This window comes from Tachyglossus aculeatus, chromosome 11, assembly GCF_015852505.1.
Source record: "Tachyglossus aculeatus isolate mTacAcu1 chromosome 11, mTacAcu1.pri, whole genome shotgun sequence".
NCBI lineage: Eukaryota > Metazoa > Chordata > Mammalia > Monotremata > Tachyglossidae > Tachyglossus > Tachyglossus aculeatus.
In genome coordinates, this window is record NC_052076.1 from 38181875 (window position 1) to 38198926 (window position 17052).

General features: G+C 50.8%; 1 protein-coding gene across 3 annotated transcripts in view; it reads left to right on the forward strand.

The window, feature by feature from the left end:
• Positions 1-17052, forward strand: part of LOC119934250 (c-Maf inducing protein) — a 318415-nt gene that overhangs the window by 133775 nt on the left and 167588 nt on the right. The window contains exon 1 of one of the 3 annotated variants that reach the window (XM_038753684.1): positions 2179-2225. The exons of the other annotated variants lie outside the window; for them this stretch is intronic. Coding sequence (XP_038609612.1) covers positions 2184-2225 — 42 coding nt within the window. The 5' untranslated portion in view covers positions 2179-2183. Of the gene's footprint in view, positions 1-2178; positions 2226-17052 lie in introns of those variants that run through there. 3 annotated transcript variants of the gene reach the window in all.

Here is a 17052-nt window from a genome sequence, read left to right on the forward strand (position 1 = left end):
GTTATCTGTGGGCTGCCGATCGCTCCTCTCTTTTCACTGTGCTTGAGTCTCATTTTGACGCAGGGGACCGTGTAAGCAACCCACCCACCTAGGTCCAATGGGGAGGAATCCTCCGTCTGTCTCCGCCGGCCCCTTCCCCAATTCCATCCTGAACCGGTGCCCTCGGGCTCCATCTCCACATGGCACCGTGGGAATGGGCTCCTGGGAGAGACACCTTCCATCCCAGTCCTGCCTTCTCCCCCGCCCTCCCCCCGTTGCTTCTCTCTGTCCCACACTAATAATAATAATAATAATAATAATGGCATTTATTAAATGCCACACTAGTTCACATCTCCCGGGTGCCGACTCTCACCTTCCAGAGATCAGGATTCAAGGGGTCAGAATGGAATGTAGAGGAGCTTGGGAGTAGCTCCTCACCGTACCTCGTTCTCGCCTGTCCCGCCATCGACCCCCGGCCCACGTCATCCCCCGGGCCTGGAATGCCCCCAATCCCTCTGCCCCTCCGCCAAGCTAGCTCTCTTCCTCCCTTCAAGGCCCTGCTGAGAGCTCACCTCCTCCAGGAGGCCTTCCCAGACTGAGCCCCTTCCTTCCTCTCCCCCTCGTCCCCCTCTCCATCCCCCCCATCTTACCTCCTTCCCTTCTCCACAGCACCTGTACATATGGATATATGTTTGTACATATTTATTACTCTATTTATTTATTTTACTTGTACATATCTATTCTATTTATTTTATTTTGTTAGTATGTTTGGTTTTGTTCTCTGTCTCCCCCTTTTAGACTGTGAGCCCACTGTTGGGTAGGGACTGTCTCTGTATGTTGCCAATTTGTGCTTCCCAAGTGCTTAGTACAGTGCTCTGCACATAGTAAGCGCTCAATAAATATGATTGATTGATTGATTGAGTAGGATCAAATCAAGTGAAGTGGATGATGACGGGAATCAATCACTCGATCGATCATATTACTGTGTGGGGAGCACTGTACTGAACGCCTGGGGGAGTACAGTACAACAGAGTTGGGAGACACGTTCCCTGCCCACAATGCGCTTACAGCCTAGATGGGGAGAAGCTCTAAGCACATTGCAAATCAAGAATTCCAGTGCTCTGCACACAGTAAGCGCTCAATAAATACGATTGAATGAATGAATGCATTCATTTTCAACGTTTTTCGTTTCGATCATTTTCGATGATTTCCTCTGTTTCTCGATGAAGATAACGGGGTGAGTCGAACTCAGAGAGGCAACACCAACCCCTCCCCACCAAGACATTCAGGGTCCTTCAGTCAGTCCATCAATCAGTGGTATTTACTGAGTGCCTTCTGTGTGCAGAGCACTGTGCTTAGCGCTTGGGAGAGTACGGTACAACGGAGTTGGTGGAAATGTTCTCCTCCCCCAGGGAGTTTACAATCTAGTGGCTCATCTGTATCTGTTTCACTGTGAATGGCCTCACCTGGGGCCACGCTGGGGAAGCAGCGTGGCCCAGTGGAAAGAGCCCGGGTTTTGGAGTCGGAGGTCATGGGTTCAAATCCCGGCTCCGCCAGTTGTCAGCTGGGTGACTTTGGGCAAGCTACTGAACTTCTCTGGGCCTCAGTTTCCTCATCTGTAAAATGGGGATGAAGTCTGGGAGCCCCACGTGGGACAACCTGATCACCTTGTAACCTTTCCAGCGCTTAGAACAGTGCTTTGCACATAGTAAGTGCTTAATAAATGCCATTATTATTATTATTATCTCTGTTTTCTGGGAGCCAGAGGATCTGGGTTCTAAAGCTGGCTATGCCACTTGCCTGCCGTGACCATGGACAAATCACTTCCCTGTGCCTCAGTTTCCTCATCCCTCTAGACAGACACTGTAAGTAGGGAGTGTGTCTGCTAGCTCTGTTATATTGTACTCTCCCAAGTGCATAGTAGAGTGCTGTGCATGGAGTAAGTGCTTAATGAATCCGAGTGATTAATTGATCGATTGATGTGCCCTCCTAACTGTGGGACTTTGTCCTCTTTAAAAACTGGAGCCAAGCTGGCTTGTAAAAACCCAGTGAATAAAGAGCTGTGTAAATAGAGCACTGCCTTTTGTGACCCCCCACATTGAAATAACAATTTTATGAATGGTGCGGGTGTGACGGGGCCTCTTATTCCCAATGTCTGTCTTACCTCACCTAGCATTTTGCCCAAAGTAGGCACTGGGAGAAGAATGCCCCATCTGAAGAGTGAGTTTGGAGTCAAAACACAGAAGGTATGTGCGGATTTAGCGTGACGAGAAGCAGAGAGGCCTAGTGGTTAGGGAATGGGCCCAGAAATCAGAAGGACCTGGGTTCTAATCCCAGCTTTGCCAGTTTGTCTGCTGTGTGACCTTGGACGAGTCATTTATTAAGCACTTACTATGTTCTAAGCACTGGGGGGGGGGGGGGTACAAGCTAATCAGGGTGTCCCACGGGGGGCTCACAACTTATTTATTTGCCAATTTGTACTTCCCAAGCGCTTAGTACAGTGCTCTGCACCCAGTAAGCGCTCAATAAATACGATTGATTGATTGCTTTTATTTGTACAGGTTTATTCTATTTATTTTATTTTGTTAATATGTTTTGTTTTGTTCTCTATCTCCCCCTTCCAGACTGTGAGCCCACTATTGGGTAGGGACCGTCTCTAGATGTTGCCAACTTGTACTTCCCAAGCGCTTAGTACAGTGCTCTGCACACAGTAAGCGCTCAATAAATAAGATTGATTGATTTTATTTGTACAGTTTATTCTATTTATTTTATTTTGTTAATATGTTTTGTTTCGTTCTCTATCTCCCCCTTCTAGACTGTGAGCCCACTGTTGGGTAGGGACCGTCTCTAGATGTTGCCAACTTGGACTTCCCAAGTGCTTAGTACAGTGCTCTGCACACAGTAAGCGCTCAATAAATGCGATTGATTGATTTTATTTGTACATGTTTATTCTATTTATTTTATTTTGTTAATATGTTTGGTTTTGTTCTCTGTCTCCCCCTTCTAGACTGTGAGCCCACTGTTGGGTAGGGACCGTCTCTATATGTTGCCAACTTGGACTTCCCAAGTGCTTAGTACAGTGCTCTGCATACAGTAAGCGCTCAATAGATACGATTGATTGCTTTTATTTGTACATGTTTATTTTATTTATTTTATTTTGTTAATATGTTTTGTTCTCTATCTCCCCCTTCTAGACTGTGAGCCCACTGTTTGGTAGGGACCGTCTCTATATGTTGCCAACTTGTACTTCCCAAGTGCTTAGTACAGTGCTCTGCACACAGTAAGCGCTCAATAAATGCGATTGATTGATTTTATTTGTACATGTTTATTCTATTTATTTTATTTTGTTAATATGTTTTGTTTTGTTCTCTGTCTCCCCCTTCTAGACTGTGAGCCCACTGTTTGGTAGGGACCGTCTCTAGATGTTGCCAACTTGTACTTCCCAAGTGCATAGTACAGTGCTGTGCACACAGTAAGCGCTCAGTAAATACGATTGATTGATTTTATTTGTACATGTTTATTCTATTTATTTTATTTTGTTAATATGTTTTGTTTTGTTCTCTGTCTCCCCCTTCTAGACTGTTAGCCCACTGTTGGGTAGGGACCGTCTCTAGATGTTGCCAACTTGGACTTCCCAAGTGCTTAGTACAGTGCTCTGCACACAGTAAGCGCTCAGTAAATACGATTGATTGATTTTATTTGTACATGTTTATTCTATTTATTTTATTTTGTTAATATGTTTTGTTTCGTTCTCTATCTCCCCCTTCTAGACTGTGAGCCCACTGTTGGGTAGGGACCGTCTCTAGATGTGGCCAACTTGGACTTCCCAAGTGCTTAGTACAGTGCCCTGCACACAGTAAGCACTCAATAAATGCGAATGAATGAATGAATGAATTTAACTTCTCTGAGCCTCAGTTTCCTCATTTGTATAATGGGAATTATGACCAGGAGGCCCACGTGGGACAACCCGCTTAGCTAGTATTTCCCACAGGCCTTAGAATGGTGCTTGGCACAAAGTTAAGTGCTTGCTTACTTTCCACGCAAATCAGACGCAACGCAAAGGCACGGAGGCTCCCGATGGCTTGCCGGCTTTCTCCAGCTCATTCAGAGATCAGAGAAGCAGCGTGGCTCAGTGGAAAGAGCCCGGGCTTTGGAGTCAGGGGACATGGGTTCAAATCCCTGCTCCGCCAATCGCCGGCTGTGTGACTTTGGCCAAGTCACTTCACTTCTCTGGGCCTCAGTTGCCTCATCTGTAAAATGGGGATGAAGACTGTGAGCCCCCCGGGGGACAGCCTGATCACCTTGTAACCTCCCCAGCGCTTAGAACAGTGCTTTGCACATAATAAGCGCTTAATAAATGCCATTATTATTATTATTATGTCTACCAACTCCGTTATATTGTACTCTCCCAGGGGCTCCTAGTACAGTGCTCTCCACTCAGTAAGCACTCAATAAATACCATTGATTGATATGATAACCGCCCTGCAGCAGCGTGGCTCAGTGGAAAGAGCCCGGGCTTTGGAGTCAGAGGTCATGGCTTCGAATCCCAGCGCCACCACATGTCTGTGGTGTTACCTTGGGCAAGTCACTTCACTTCTCTGAGCCGCAGTTACCCCATCTGTAAAATGGGGATTAAGACTGTGAGCCCCACGTGAGACAACATAATCAATCAATCAATCGTATTTATTGAGCGCTTACTGTGTGCAGAGCACTGGACTAAGCGCTTGGGAAGTACAAGTTGGCAACATCTAGAGACAGTCCCTACCCAACATCATCATCAATCGTATTTATTGAGCGCTTGCTATGTGCAGAGCACTGTACTAAGCGCTTGGGAAGTACAAATTGGCAACATATAGAGACAGTCCCTACCCAACAGTGGGCTCACAGTCTAAACGGGGGAGACAGAGAACAAAACCAAACATACTAACAAAATCAAATAAATAGAATAGATATGTACAAGTAAAATAGAGTAATAAATATGTACAAACATATATACATATATACAGGTGCTGTGGGGAAGGGAAGGAGGTAAGATGGGAGGGATGGAGAGGGGGGCAAGGGGGAGAGGAAGGAAGGGGCAATCACCTTGTATCCCCCCAGTGCTTAGAACGGTGCTTTGCACATAGTAAGCGCTTAACAAATGCCATTATTATTATTATTATTATCATTATTACAGAGAGGACTTTGGGGTGGAAGTGCCCTTGGATGTCTAGGAGGGGGTTCACTGGGTGCAGAGGGCAGGAGAACCCCACTGTGCCCCTCATCTCTCCTCTGACCTTCCCCTCTGCCCCCCAGCTGGGCACACATCCAGCCAAAGGGGCAAATCTCTTGCCTAATAGCCAGCCGCCTAGGAGCAAGGCGGCTTCTAAACATTTTGACTGAAAAAACCCAAACAAAAACAGTTAACTCGGAGCAGATGGATGCAGCTGATTCTCCAAGAGGAGGATACCATGAGGGAGGGAGCCTGCTTTGTTTAAAAATGGCGTAAATAGATAAGTATAAATGCGTTTTTTCCTCCTTTAAAGAAACACAGGCTGAGGCTCAGATTATGTGAAGATTATTCCGAGATGTCTATCTTTTTACAAGAGTAAATACCGAAAGAACAGACTGCAACATGGATGATTTCCACTGTTGGTGTCTGGCTCTCCAGCTACCTACGTAAGGGAGTTTTTCCACAAGGAGAAGATTGAAGACCTGCAGCCTTCTGCTGATCAGCCGTTTTCTCCCTTTTTGTTTTCATTTTCAAAAATGAGGAGAGATCAGCGTGTGAGGTCTGTTACAGCTCAGATGTGGGGAATGGAAAAAGAAAAATCCACCCCGGGCAGTTACCTCATTATGGAATATTTACTGTAATTTCTATAGTGGAATCGCAGAGGGAAACTATGCTGAGCTGAAACGTGGAGTGAAAGATGAACTGGGGAGAGATCGTTAGCTGTGGGGACAAGGAGGAGGTTGGAAACAGATGAGCTCAATTCTCCCTTCTGCTGGCAGGGAAAGCAGGCAGTAATTGGGCTGCTTCAACTGGTCCACGTTTATGGAGAGGAGGCGGGAAGGGACATTACTCCTTCTAGAGGGAAGAGAAGCCCCCTGGACTGGGGCAATTGTGGCTGTCTTTATAGACCTCAACAAAAGGAAGGATGATCATGGATAAAGGCAGGATCTGGAGAAGACACTTGTCCCGAAATTTCCAAGGCACCTTATTGGCCTTGACAATCTGATTACCCTGTAACCTCCCCAGCGCTTAGAACAGTGCTTTGCACATAGTAAGTGCTTAATAAATGCCATCATTATTATTATTATTATTATTGCCCTCTCCCAAGTGCTTAGTACGGTGCTCTGCACACTGTAAGTGCTTAATAAATATCATCTATTGAATCGATTGAATCCGTGTCCTCACGCAGCCCCCGTATCCAGGGTCGCTAAAACGCCAACAAAATATGTGTGCGTTTTGCGGGGAGGGAGGGTGGATTCCTTTTGTCGGCCATCACCTGGACCTGACCCTTCAGCTTCTAAGTCCCGAGTCCTTTAGTTTCAAAATGGTATTTAAGTGCTTACTGTGTGCCAGGCACTGTACTAAGTACTGACTAATTCTTTCCTCTGGCCAGGCCTATACCCGTAGGAAGAGAAGAATCCTTTACCTCCTATGCTCGACTGTAAGCTCCTTCTAGGCTGGGGACTTGCCTACCAACTCTGTTATATTGTTATACATAGTATTGTTATACATAGTAAGCGCTCGATAAATACGATTGCTGATATTGTACTCTCTCCCAAGTGCTTAGAGTAGCATTCTGCACAAAGGAAGCGCTCCATCAGTACAGTCGATTGATCGATCATAATGAAGGGAGAAATGGGCCTTGTGATTTGTGGTTCAAGCTCTGCAGTCAATTTGCAGACCCTCTGTTGGGCCCCGTGATGCTTTCTCCATTGGCCGCACCTGGGGACGGAAGGGGTGAACTCACAAAACCATCCTGTTTTCCCCCCGTATCCAGCGGGCAGAGAACCCCAGGCGGACCTGCTCCGACCCGAATCGAAACCAGTCGATCAGTTGGGAGACCTCGTTAGACTGAAAGCAAGGATCGTGTCTGCCAACTGTATTTTGAGAAGCAGCATGGCTCAGTGGAAAAGAGCCCGGGCTTTGGAGTCAGAGGTCATGGGTTCAAATCCCGGCTCCACCAATTGTCAGCTGTGTGACTTTGGGCCAGTCACTTCACTTCTCTGGGCCTCAGTTCCCTCATCTGTAAAATGGGGATTAAGACTGTGAGCCCCCCGTGGGACAACCTGATCACCTTGTAACCTCCCCAGCACTTAGAACAGTGCTTTGCACATAGTAAGTGCTTAATAAATGCCATCATTATTATTATTATTACTATTGCCCTCTCCCAACTGCTTAGTACGGTGCTCTGCACACTGTAAGTGCTTAAATATCATCAATTGAATCGATAGTATTTATTGAGTGCCTACTGTGCAGAACATTGAACTAAGGACTTGGGAGAGTCCAATAGAGTTAATGGATAGGATCAATCAATCAATCAATCAATCAATCAATCAATCGTATTTATTGAGCGCTTACTATGTGCAGAGCACTGTACTAAGCGCTTGGGAAGTACAAATTGGCATCACATAGAGACAGTCCCTACCCGATAGTGGGCTCACAGTCTAAAAGGGGGAGACAGAGAACAGAACCAAACATACCAACAAAATAAAATAAGTAGGATAGAAATGTACAAGTAAAATAAATAAATAAATAAATAAACAGAGTAATAAATATGTACAACCATATATACATATATACAGGTGCTGTGGGGAGGGGAAGGCGGTAAGGCGGGGGGATGGAGAGGGGGACGAGGGGGAGAGGAAAGAAGGGGCTCAATCTGGGAAGGCCTCCTGGAGGAGGTGAGCTCTCAGCAGGGCCTTGAAGGGAGGAAGAGAGCTAGCTTGGCGGATGGGCAGAGGGAGGGCATTCCAGGCCCGGGGGATGACGTGGGCCGGGGGTCGATGGCGGGACAGGCGAGAGCGAGGTACAGTGAGGAGATTAGTGGTGGAGGAGCGGAGGGTGCGGGCTGGGCAGTAGAAGGAGAGAAGGGAGGTGAGGTAGGAGGGGGCCAGGTGATGGAGAGCCTTGAAGCCCAGGGTGAGGAGTTTCTGCCTGATGCGCAGATTGATCGGTAGCCATTGGAGGTTTTTGAGGAGGGGAGTGATATGTCCAGGGCGTTTCTGGACAAAGATAATCCGGGCAGCAGCATGAAGTATGGATTGAAGTGGAGAGAGACACGAGGATGGGAGATCAGAGAGAAGGCTAGTGCAGTAGTCCAAACGGGATAGGATGAGAGCTTGAATTAGCAGGGTAGCGGTTTGGATGGAGAGGAAAGGGCGGATCTTGGCAATGTTGCGGAGCTGAGACCGGCAGGTTTTGGTGACGGCTTGGATGTGAGGGGTGAATGAGAGAGCGGAGTCGAGGATGACACCAAGGTTGCGGGCTTGTGAGACGGGAAGGATGGTAGTGCCGTCAACAGAGATGGGAAAGTCAGGGAGAGGACAAGGTTTGGGAGGGAAGACAAGGAGCTCAGTCTTCGACATGTTGAGCTTTAGGTGGCGGGCGGACATCCAGATGGAGATGTCCTGAAGGCAGGAGGAGATGCGAGCCTGGAGGGAGGGGGGAGAGAGCAGGGCAGAGATGTAGATCTGGGTGTCATCAGCGTAGAGGTGATAGTTGAAGCCGTGGGAGCGAATGAGGTCACCAAGGGAGTGAGTGTAGATTGAGAACAGAAGGGGACCAAGCACTGAACCTTGGGGAACTCCCACAGTAAGAGGATGGGAGGGGGAGGAGGAGCCTGCAAAAGAGACTGAGAAAGAACGACCGGAGAGATAAGAGGAGAACCAGGAGAGGACGGAGTCTGTGAAGCCAAGGTCAGATAACGTGTTGAGGAGAAGGGGGTGGTCCACAGTGTCAAAGGCAGCTGAGAGGTCGAGGAGGATTAGGACAGAGTATGAGCCGTTGGATTTGGCAAGCAGGAGGTCATTGGTGACCTTTGAGAGCGCAGTTTCCGTGGAATGAAGGGGACGGAAGCCAGACTGGAGGGGGTCGAGGAGAGAGTTGTTGTTGAGGAATTCTAGGCAGCGCGTGTAGACAACTCGTTCAAGGAGTTTGGAAAGGAATGGTAGGAGGGATATGGGACGATAACTAGAAGGTGAGGTGGGGTCAAGAGAGGGTTTTTTTAGGATGGGAGAGACATGGGCATGTTTGAAGGCAGAGGGGAAGGAACCAGTGGAGAGTGAGCGGTTGAAGATGGAAGTTAAGGAGGGGAGAAGGGATGGAGCGAGAGATTTCATAAGATGAGAGGGAATGGGGTCAGAAGCACAGGTGGCCGGAGTAGCACTTGAGAGGAGGGAGGAGAGTTCCTCTGAGGATACCACTGGGAAGGATGGGAGAGTAGCAGAGAATGTTGAGAGCCGGGGGGGTTGGAGAAAGGGGGGAAGAGACTTTGGGGAGGTCGGACCTGATGGATTTAATTTTGTTAATGAAGTAGGAGGCCAGATCGTTGGGGGTGAGGGAAGGAGGAGGGGGAGGAACCGGGGGCCTGAGAAGGGAGTTGAATGTACGGAAGAGCTGGCGGGGGTGATGGGCATGGGTGTCAATAAGGGAGGAGAAATAGTTTTGTCTGGCAGAAGAGAGGGCTGAGTTAAGGCAGGAAAGGATAAACTTGAAGTGAACGAGGTTGGCATGGTGTTTAGACTTTCGCCAGCAGCGTTCGGCAGCTCGAGCATAAGAGCGAAGGAGGCGGACAGTGGCAGTGATCCAGGGCTGTGGGTTAGTGGTGCGAGAGCGGCGAAGGGAAAGGGGGAGCGAGCGAGTCTAGCTGAGTAGAAAGGGTAGAGTTGAGAGCAGTAATCTGATCATCAAGACTGGGTAGAGAGGAGAGGGCGGCGAGGTGGGGTGTGAGGCGTTCCGAAAGATGGGTGGGGTCCAGAGAGCGGAGATCTCTGTGAGGGAGTAATACGGATTTACAGGGGAAAGGAGTGTGAGTGAGGAGGCAGGTGAGAAGATTATGATCAGAGAGAGGGATCACAGAGTTGGTGAGGGTGGACACAGTGCAGCGGTAGGAGATGATGAGGTCGAGGGTATGACCAAGTTGGTGAGTGGGTGAGGTGGGGTGGAGGAAGAGGTTGGCAGCGTCAAGGAGAGATAGAAGGCGGGCGGCAGAGGAGTCGTTAGGGATATCCATGTGGATATTGAAGTCTCCAAGGATCAGAGTGGGCATGGAGAAGGAGAGAAGGAATGTGAGGAAGGGGTCAAAGTCGTTAAAGAAGTTGGAAGGGGGGCCCGGAGGGCGGTAGATGACGGCTACAAGAATCTGGAGGGGGTGGTAGAGGCGAATAATGTGGGCTTCAAAGGAGGGGAGGGAAAGGGAAGGGGGAGGAGGGATAGTGCGAAAGCGACATTGGGGGGCGAGAAGGAAACCGACACCTCCTCCTTTTCCAGTGAGTCTGGGGGAGTGGGAGAAGAAGAGGCCTGCACTGCAGAGAGCAGCAGAAGAGACCGTGTCGTCCGACGACAGCCATGTTTCAGTTAGGGCGAGGAGGAGTAGAGAACTGGAAAGGAAAAGGTCCAGGATGAAAGGAATCTTACTTAAAACGGAGCGGGGGTTCCAGAGGCCACACTTGGCATCAGCTGTCGAGGGTGGGGAGGGAGGGGGAAGGGTGCGAGGGGTGGGGAGGGTTTGGATTGGGATGAGTTGGCGGGGGCCTGGGCGGGGAGAGTGGGAAGGGGGGGTGGCGATGGGAAAGGAGAACTGGGATGGGGTGGGGGCGGGGAGAAGGGGAGGAGGGGGGGTCGGGAGGGAGAAGCAGAGGACCTGCGCTGGTACAGAGGAATCCTTGGTAGGGGTTGAGGGGGGAGCGGTCTTGGTGGGTGAGAGGGAGGGAAACAGCTGGGTGGGAGAGGGGAAGGGGAAGGTGAGGAATGGGAATGGCAGTTGGGAGCAAGGGAACTGAAAGTTCATGGTGAGGTCAGCAGGGCGAGTGACAGTACAGTGGGGGGTTAACAATTGAGATGCAGAAGCAATAAAACAGTAGCAATGATAAAAGTAGGCGATGGCATCACAGGGTGTAGTTGAGCAATCAATATGCTATGGCAATAATAGAATTGGCAAACAATGATGCCACAGAGAGCAGATACAAACTATTAAGAGCTGGAGTAGGGTGGGCCAGTTAAGGGGGGTCAGGGAGCAGGGATACCTGGGGAGGGGAGCGAACAGTCAACTAGCATGGGAGGGCTGAGGAGGTGTGAATGAGGTTGTCGTTAATGTAACATGTAACATGGTGCTAACAAGGTGCTAACAAGGGCTTTTTACCTGGGGGCGGGCGGGGGTAGAGTCAGTCAGGACCGGACCGGGAAGGGGGGGGGATGAGGGGCACTTTACGGAAGGCCTCCTAAGTGGGGGGGGTGGAAGCAGGCGGGGCGTCCGTGGGGGCGCTGAGATGGCGGGAGGGTGGGCGGCCAGGCCTCTCGGGAACGGAGTCACGGGCGTCAATGGCGGCGCTCTGAGGAGAGGAGCCTTCCGGGAGCGGCAAGTCCTCGCGGGGGTGATGGCGGGGCGGGCGGGGCGGGGCCTCTCGGGAACGGAGTCCCGGGCGTCTATGGCGGCGCTCTGAGGAGAGGATCCTTCCGGGAGCAGCAAGGCCTCGCGGTGTGATGGCGGGCGTGCGGGCCTCTCGGGAACGGAGTCCCGGGCGTTTATGGCGGCGCTCAGAGGAGAGGATCCTTCCGGGAGCAGCAAGGCCTCGCGGTGTGATGGCGGGTGGGCCTCCCCGGGAACGGAAGTCCCGGGCGTCTCGCGGTGTGATGGCGGGCGGGCGGGCCTCTCGGGAGCGGAGTCCCGGGCGTCTATGGCGGCGCTCTGAGGAGAGGATCCTTCCGGGAGCAGCAAGGCCTCGCGGTGTGATGGCGGGCGTGCGGGCCTCTCGGGAACGGAGTCCCGGGCGTTTTATGGCGGCGCTCAGAGGAGAGGATCCTCCGGGAGCAGCAAGGCCTCGCGGTGTGATGGCGGGTGGGCCTCCCGGGAACGGAGTCCCGGGCGTCTCGCGGTGTGATGGCGGGGCGGGCGGGCCTCTCGGGAACGGAGTCCCGGGCGTCTATGGCGGCGCTCTGAGGAGAGGATCCTTCCGGGAGCAGCAAGGCCTCGCGGTGTGATGGCGGGCGTGCGGGCCTCTCGGGAACGGAGTCCCGGGCGTTTATGGCGGCGCTCAGAGGAGAGGATCCTTCCGGGAGCAGCAAGGCCTCGCGGTGTGATGGCGGGTGGGCCTCCCGGGAACGGAGTCCCGGGCGTCTCGCGGTGTGATGGCGGGCCGGCGGGCCTCTCGGGAACGGAGTCCCGGGCGTCTATGGCGGCGCTCTGAGGAGAGGATCCTTCCGGGAGCAGCAAGGCCTCGCGGTGTGATGGCGGGCGTGCGGGCCTCTCGGGAACGGAGTCCCGGGCGTTTATGGCGCGCTCAGAGGAGAGGATCCTTCCGGGAGCAGCAAGGCCTCGCGGTGTGATGGCGGGTGGGCCTCCCGGGAACGGAGTCCCGGGCGTCTCGCGGTGTGATGGCGGGCGGGCGGGCCTCTCGGGAACGGAGTCCCGGGCGTCTATGGCGGCGCTCTGAGGAGAGGATCCTTCCGGGAGCAGGAAGGCCTCGCGGTGTGATGGCGGGCGGGCGGGCCTCTCGGGAACGGAGTCCCGGGCGTCTCGCGGTGTGATGGCGGGCGGGCGGGCCTCTCGGGAACGGAGTCCCGGGCGGATCCCCGCCCTCAAGGAATTTATCAGTCTCGGGCTGGGAAGCCTATGTAGGAATGGCCTTTTTTCGCTTCCCAATGCGGCAATGCCAAGTGCATGTAGAGCAGTGGCATTAATTTGATTCATTTAAAATATTTAAATATATGTAAGGTCATAGCTCTAGTCCCAGTGCGACAATCCGATATCCTAGGAGTAAACAGGCGCCTTTGACCAGGATAGACCTGGGGCTGTGATGGGGAATAATCTTATCTCTTGAATTTCTTTGCAGATACAGAAATTGGAAAGAGATAGTACCTTGCCCACGTTGCACATTTTTCTATCCAGCAGTTCAAAGGGCTGGGGCGGGGACACGTCATTATCTGTCTTTTACAGCCAGAGGAGTTTGTCTGTCCCGTCACACTCCTGGGCTTTGATTCTATGAAAGCAGAAGGAGAGGGCTGCAATTTGGGGAGACAGCTGGCTACAGTACACCCCACGGTTTCCTGTTTGGTTTTCAGCACAGCCCCCTCTTTCCAAAAAGCACAGCGGTAGCAGTGGCTTACATTTTCAGTAATTTCTCTGTTCGGGACAATCACGAAACTTAAATCTCTTATGGCTGGGAATGCCATTTTGTTTCCATCTTGCCAAGCATTCTTAGAAGAAGTTAGTTGTGTGTGAATCTGGAGGATTAAAATTCAAAGTGCAGTATTTGAAGATTGGAAGGATCCAGGAGGCTTAGTGGAAAGAGCACAGGCCTGGGAATCAGAGGACCTGGGTTTGAATCCTGATTGCCACTTGCCTGCTGCGTCACCCTGGGCAGGTCACTTAACCTTTCTGTGTGGCAGTTTCCTCATCGGTAAAATGAGAATTCAGTGCCTGTTCTCCCTCTTCTCAGACTGTGAGCCCAGTGTGGGACAGGAACCCTGCCTGACCTGACTATCTTCAACCTACCCGAGGGCTTAGTACAATTCTTGGCACAAAGTAAGCATTTAACAAATACCAAAATTATTGTTAAGGAAATTTAGGGACACACCTGAAAACTGCTGAAAAATTTAGGGAACCTCTCCCAAAATATCCCTGCCCCCTGAAGGGGGCTGCTCCTGGAACGGACTCACTGAAATCTACGACGAGTTTATGGCTTGCCGTTGTTTGACTCCCCGTCAAACGAAATTCCGTTTGGGTTTCGCGTTAGACGTAATTCCTTTGGATGAGACAAGTGCCAGGCCTCACTATCACAAAGGTTCTGTTGGTTCCTGGTGTCTGGAGTGTTGGGAAAAATAAATACCACCTCCCACATCTTGAGAAATAGCCACCTCGGAGGCAGACTATATTTCTTGGCTGGTAGCTAAAGACTCAAGCCCTTGGAGACATGAGGTCGTCGGTCTCACATTTACCTGCGGCGGGCCGTTCACCACATAGTAAACATACCAGCCATTCCGTAGAATTAATCCCAGTGCCAGACCTGTGCAGAGAAGTGGCCAGATGTTGGGCTCAAACGAAGGCTAGGTCACCTATCTTATTTCCCTCGATTGCTGGGAACAGGGGACTAAGTTACCTCTTACTCTGACCTGACCCTTTTCAGAAACCAAGGAGTCACAGATGGGGGCTGTTTGGGATTAAAAGATTAAACCCCATCACCTGGAAAGCTGAGTTCTCACTTGGGATGGATTTCTTTTTAGCTGGATATTAGGAATGCAGTGCCCATTGAGCTCAGTTCTTCCCTTAGGGCTTGGGAAGAGAGGAAGGAGGTGTCTCCTCTCTTGCTTTCTTCTCCCGGCCACCTTGGCTGAGCCTCGTCCTTGCTCCATTTGGAATCCAGAGCAGCAGAATGAGGGCGGGCAAAGGGAACGTGTCTGTTATGTTGTTATACTGTACTCTCCCAAGCTCTTAGCACGTAGTTAGCACTCAGGAAATACGATCGACTGACCGAGGAGCACTGAGGTGCAGCCTCAGTAGCGATCTCCCCTCAGGCCGTCCTTGACCTGACCACAGCTCACATGGAGAGCAGAAATGACTGAGTGCGGGACTGTGGGGCGGGGAAGGTGTATTTCTTCTGTTCCCTTTTTCCTCCTCTTCCCCAGCCACACACAGTTGTGAAACCCCATGGAAGGATTCCCGGGTGATATTTACCACATCTCCACTGTTGGGTAGGGACCGTCTCTATATGTTGCCAACTTGTACTTCCCAAGCGCTTAGTACAGTGCTCTGCACACAGTAAGCACTCAGGAAATACGATCGACTGACCGAGGAGCACTGAGGTGGAGCCTCAGTAGCGATCTCCCCTCAGGCCGTCCTTGGCCTGACCGCAGCTCACGTGGAGAGCAGAAATGACTGAGTGCGGGACTGTGGGGCGGGGAAGGTATATTTCTTCCGTTCCTTTTTTCCTCCTCTTCCCCAGCCACACACAGTTGTGAAACCCCATGGAAGGATTCCCGGGTGATATTTACCACATCTCCACTGTTGGGTAGGGACCGTCTCTATATGTTGCCAACTTGTACTTCCCAAGCGCTTAGTACAGTGCTCTGCACACAGTAAGCACTCAGGAAATACGATCGACTGACCGAGGAGCACTGAGGTGGAGCCTCAGTAACGATCTCCCCTCAGGCCGTCCTTGGCCTGACCGCAGCTCATGTGGAGAGCAGAAATGACTGGTGCGGGACTGTGGGGCGGGGAAGGTATATTTCTTCTGTTCCCTTTTTTCCTCCTCTTCCCCAGCCACACACAGTTGTGAAACCCCATGGAAGGATTCCCGGGTGATATTTACCACATCCCATTCTCGCCCTTTGGCTCCGTTCACCCACCCATAGTCATAGGGATGCAAGGCTGGGAAGTCATCTGTCTTATACTAAGGTAGTCAGTTCATCAGTGGTAATTATAGAGCACTTACTGTTAGCAGAGCACTGTACTAAGCGCTTGGGAGACTACAGTATAACAGAGTTGGTAGACGTATTCCCTGCCAACAAGAAGCTTACCGCCTAGAAGCGGCGTTTACAGCCTAGGGGGAAGGAGTCATCATCATCAATCATATTTATTGAGCACTTACTATGTGCAGAGCATAGAGTCATTCCACACCCTTACATCCATGCAGAGTGACCCTGCTCAGATCTCAAAAAGTCCTGGCCCATTTGACTTCAAATTTTGGATTGTCCATGGAGTGTCCAGATCTAGGTTTTGGATATGCGCCCATGGGGTTCAACCTTCTGTTTTCCCACACACCACCCCACATGGACCAAAATACCTGCTGGAGGAGATGATTAAATCTTTCTTTCCTCTTGGCCATCACGGTGGGGCAGGAGGGATGAGAGAGAGAAAAAGCACACTGGCTTTTTATCGTCCCCACCAACTCCCGCCTCCTGCCACCAAGGCCAGCCTCTGTCTAGGCTTTGTCCTGGTTGGCTTGGAGAATTCCTTGGGAAAGGGGGATGCAGAGTGGCCTAACTCTCTCCTTCTGAGTGTCAAAGGGAGAGCGAGCTCTTTGAAGAACTAAGGAGAACAGAATTGTGGTCAAGTGGGGGCTTGGGTTTGAGACCCAGATGTTCCGCTAAAAGAATTAGGTAACTTCTGGGGAGTTTCTGACTCTCCCAAGCCTCAGTTTTCCCAACTGTAAGACACCTGCCCCCTTCCCTCCATCACGGGGGTGTTGAGGGGACTTGGGGGTGAAAGGAAAGCAGCGGGGCCTAGTGAACGTAGCCTGGGACTGGGAGTTAGAAGGACCTAGATTCTAATCTTGTCTTCTGTGTGACCTTGGGCAAGTCACTTAACCTCTCTGTGCCTCAGTTACCTCGTCTGTAAACTAATAATAATAATTGTGGTATTTAAGTGCTTACTATTTGTCAAGCACTGTTCTAAGTCCTGGGGAAGATACAGGATAATCAGGTTGGACATAGTCCCTGTCCCACATGGGGCTCATAGGAGGGAGTAGGATTTAGTCCCGATTTTACAGATGAGGTAACTGAGGCACAGAGAAATGAAGTGACTTGCCCAAGATCATCATCATCATCATCAATCGTATTTATTGAGTGCTTACTATGTGCAGAGCACTGTACTAAGCACTTGGGAAGTACAAATTGGCAACATATAGAGACAGTCCCTACCCAACAGTGGGCTCACAGTCTAAAAGGGGAAGACAGAGAACAAAACCAAACATACTAACAAAATAAAATAAATAGAATAGATATGTACAAGTAAAATAAATAAATAAATAAATAGAGTAATAAATTTGTACAAACATATATACATATATACAGGTGCTGTGGGGAAGGGAAGGAGGTAAGAAGGGGGGATGGAGAGGGGGACGAGGGGGAGAGGAAGGAAGGGGCTC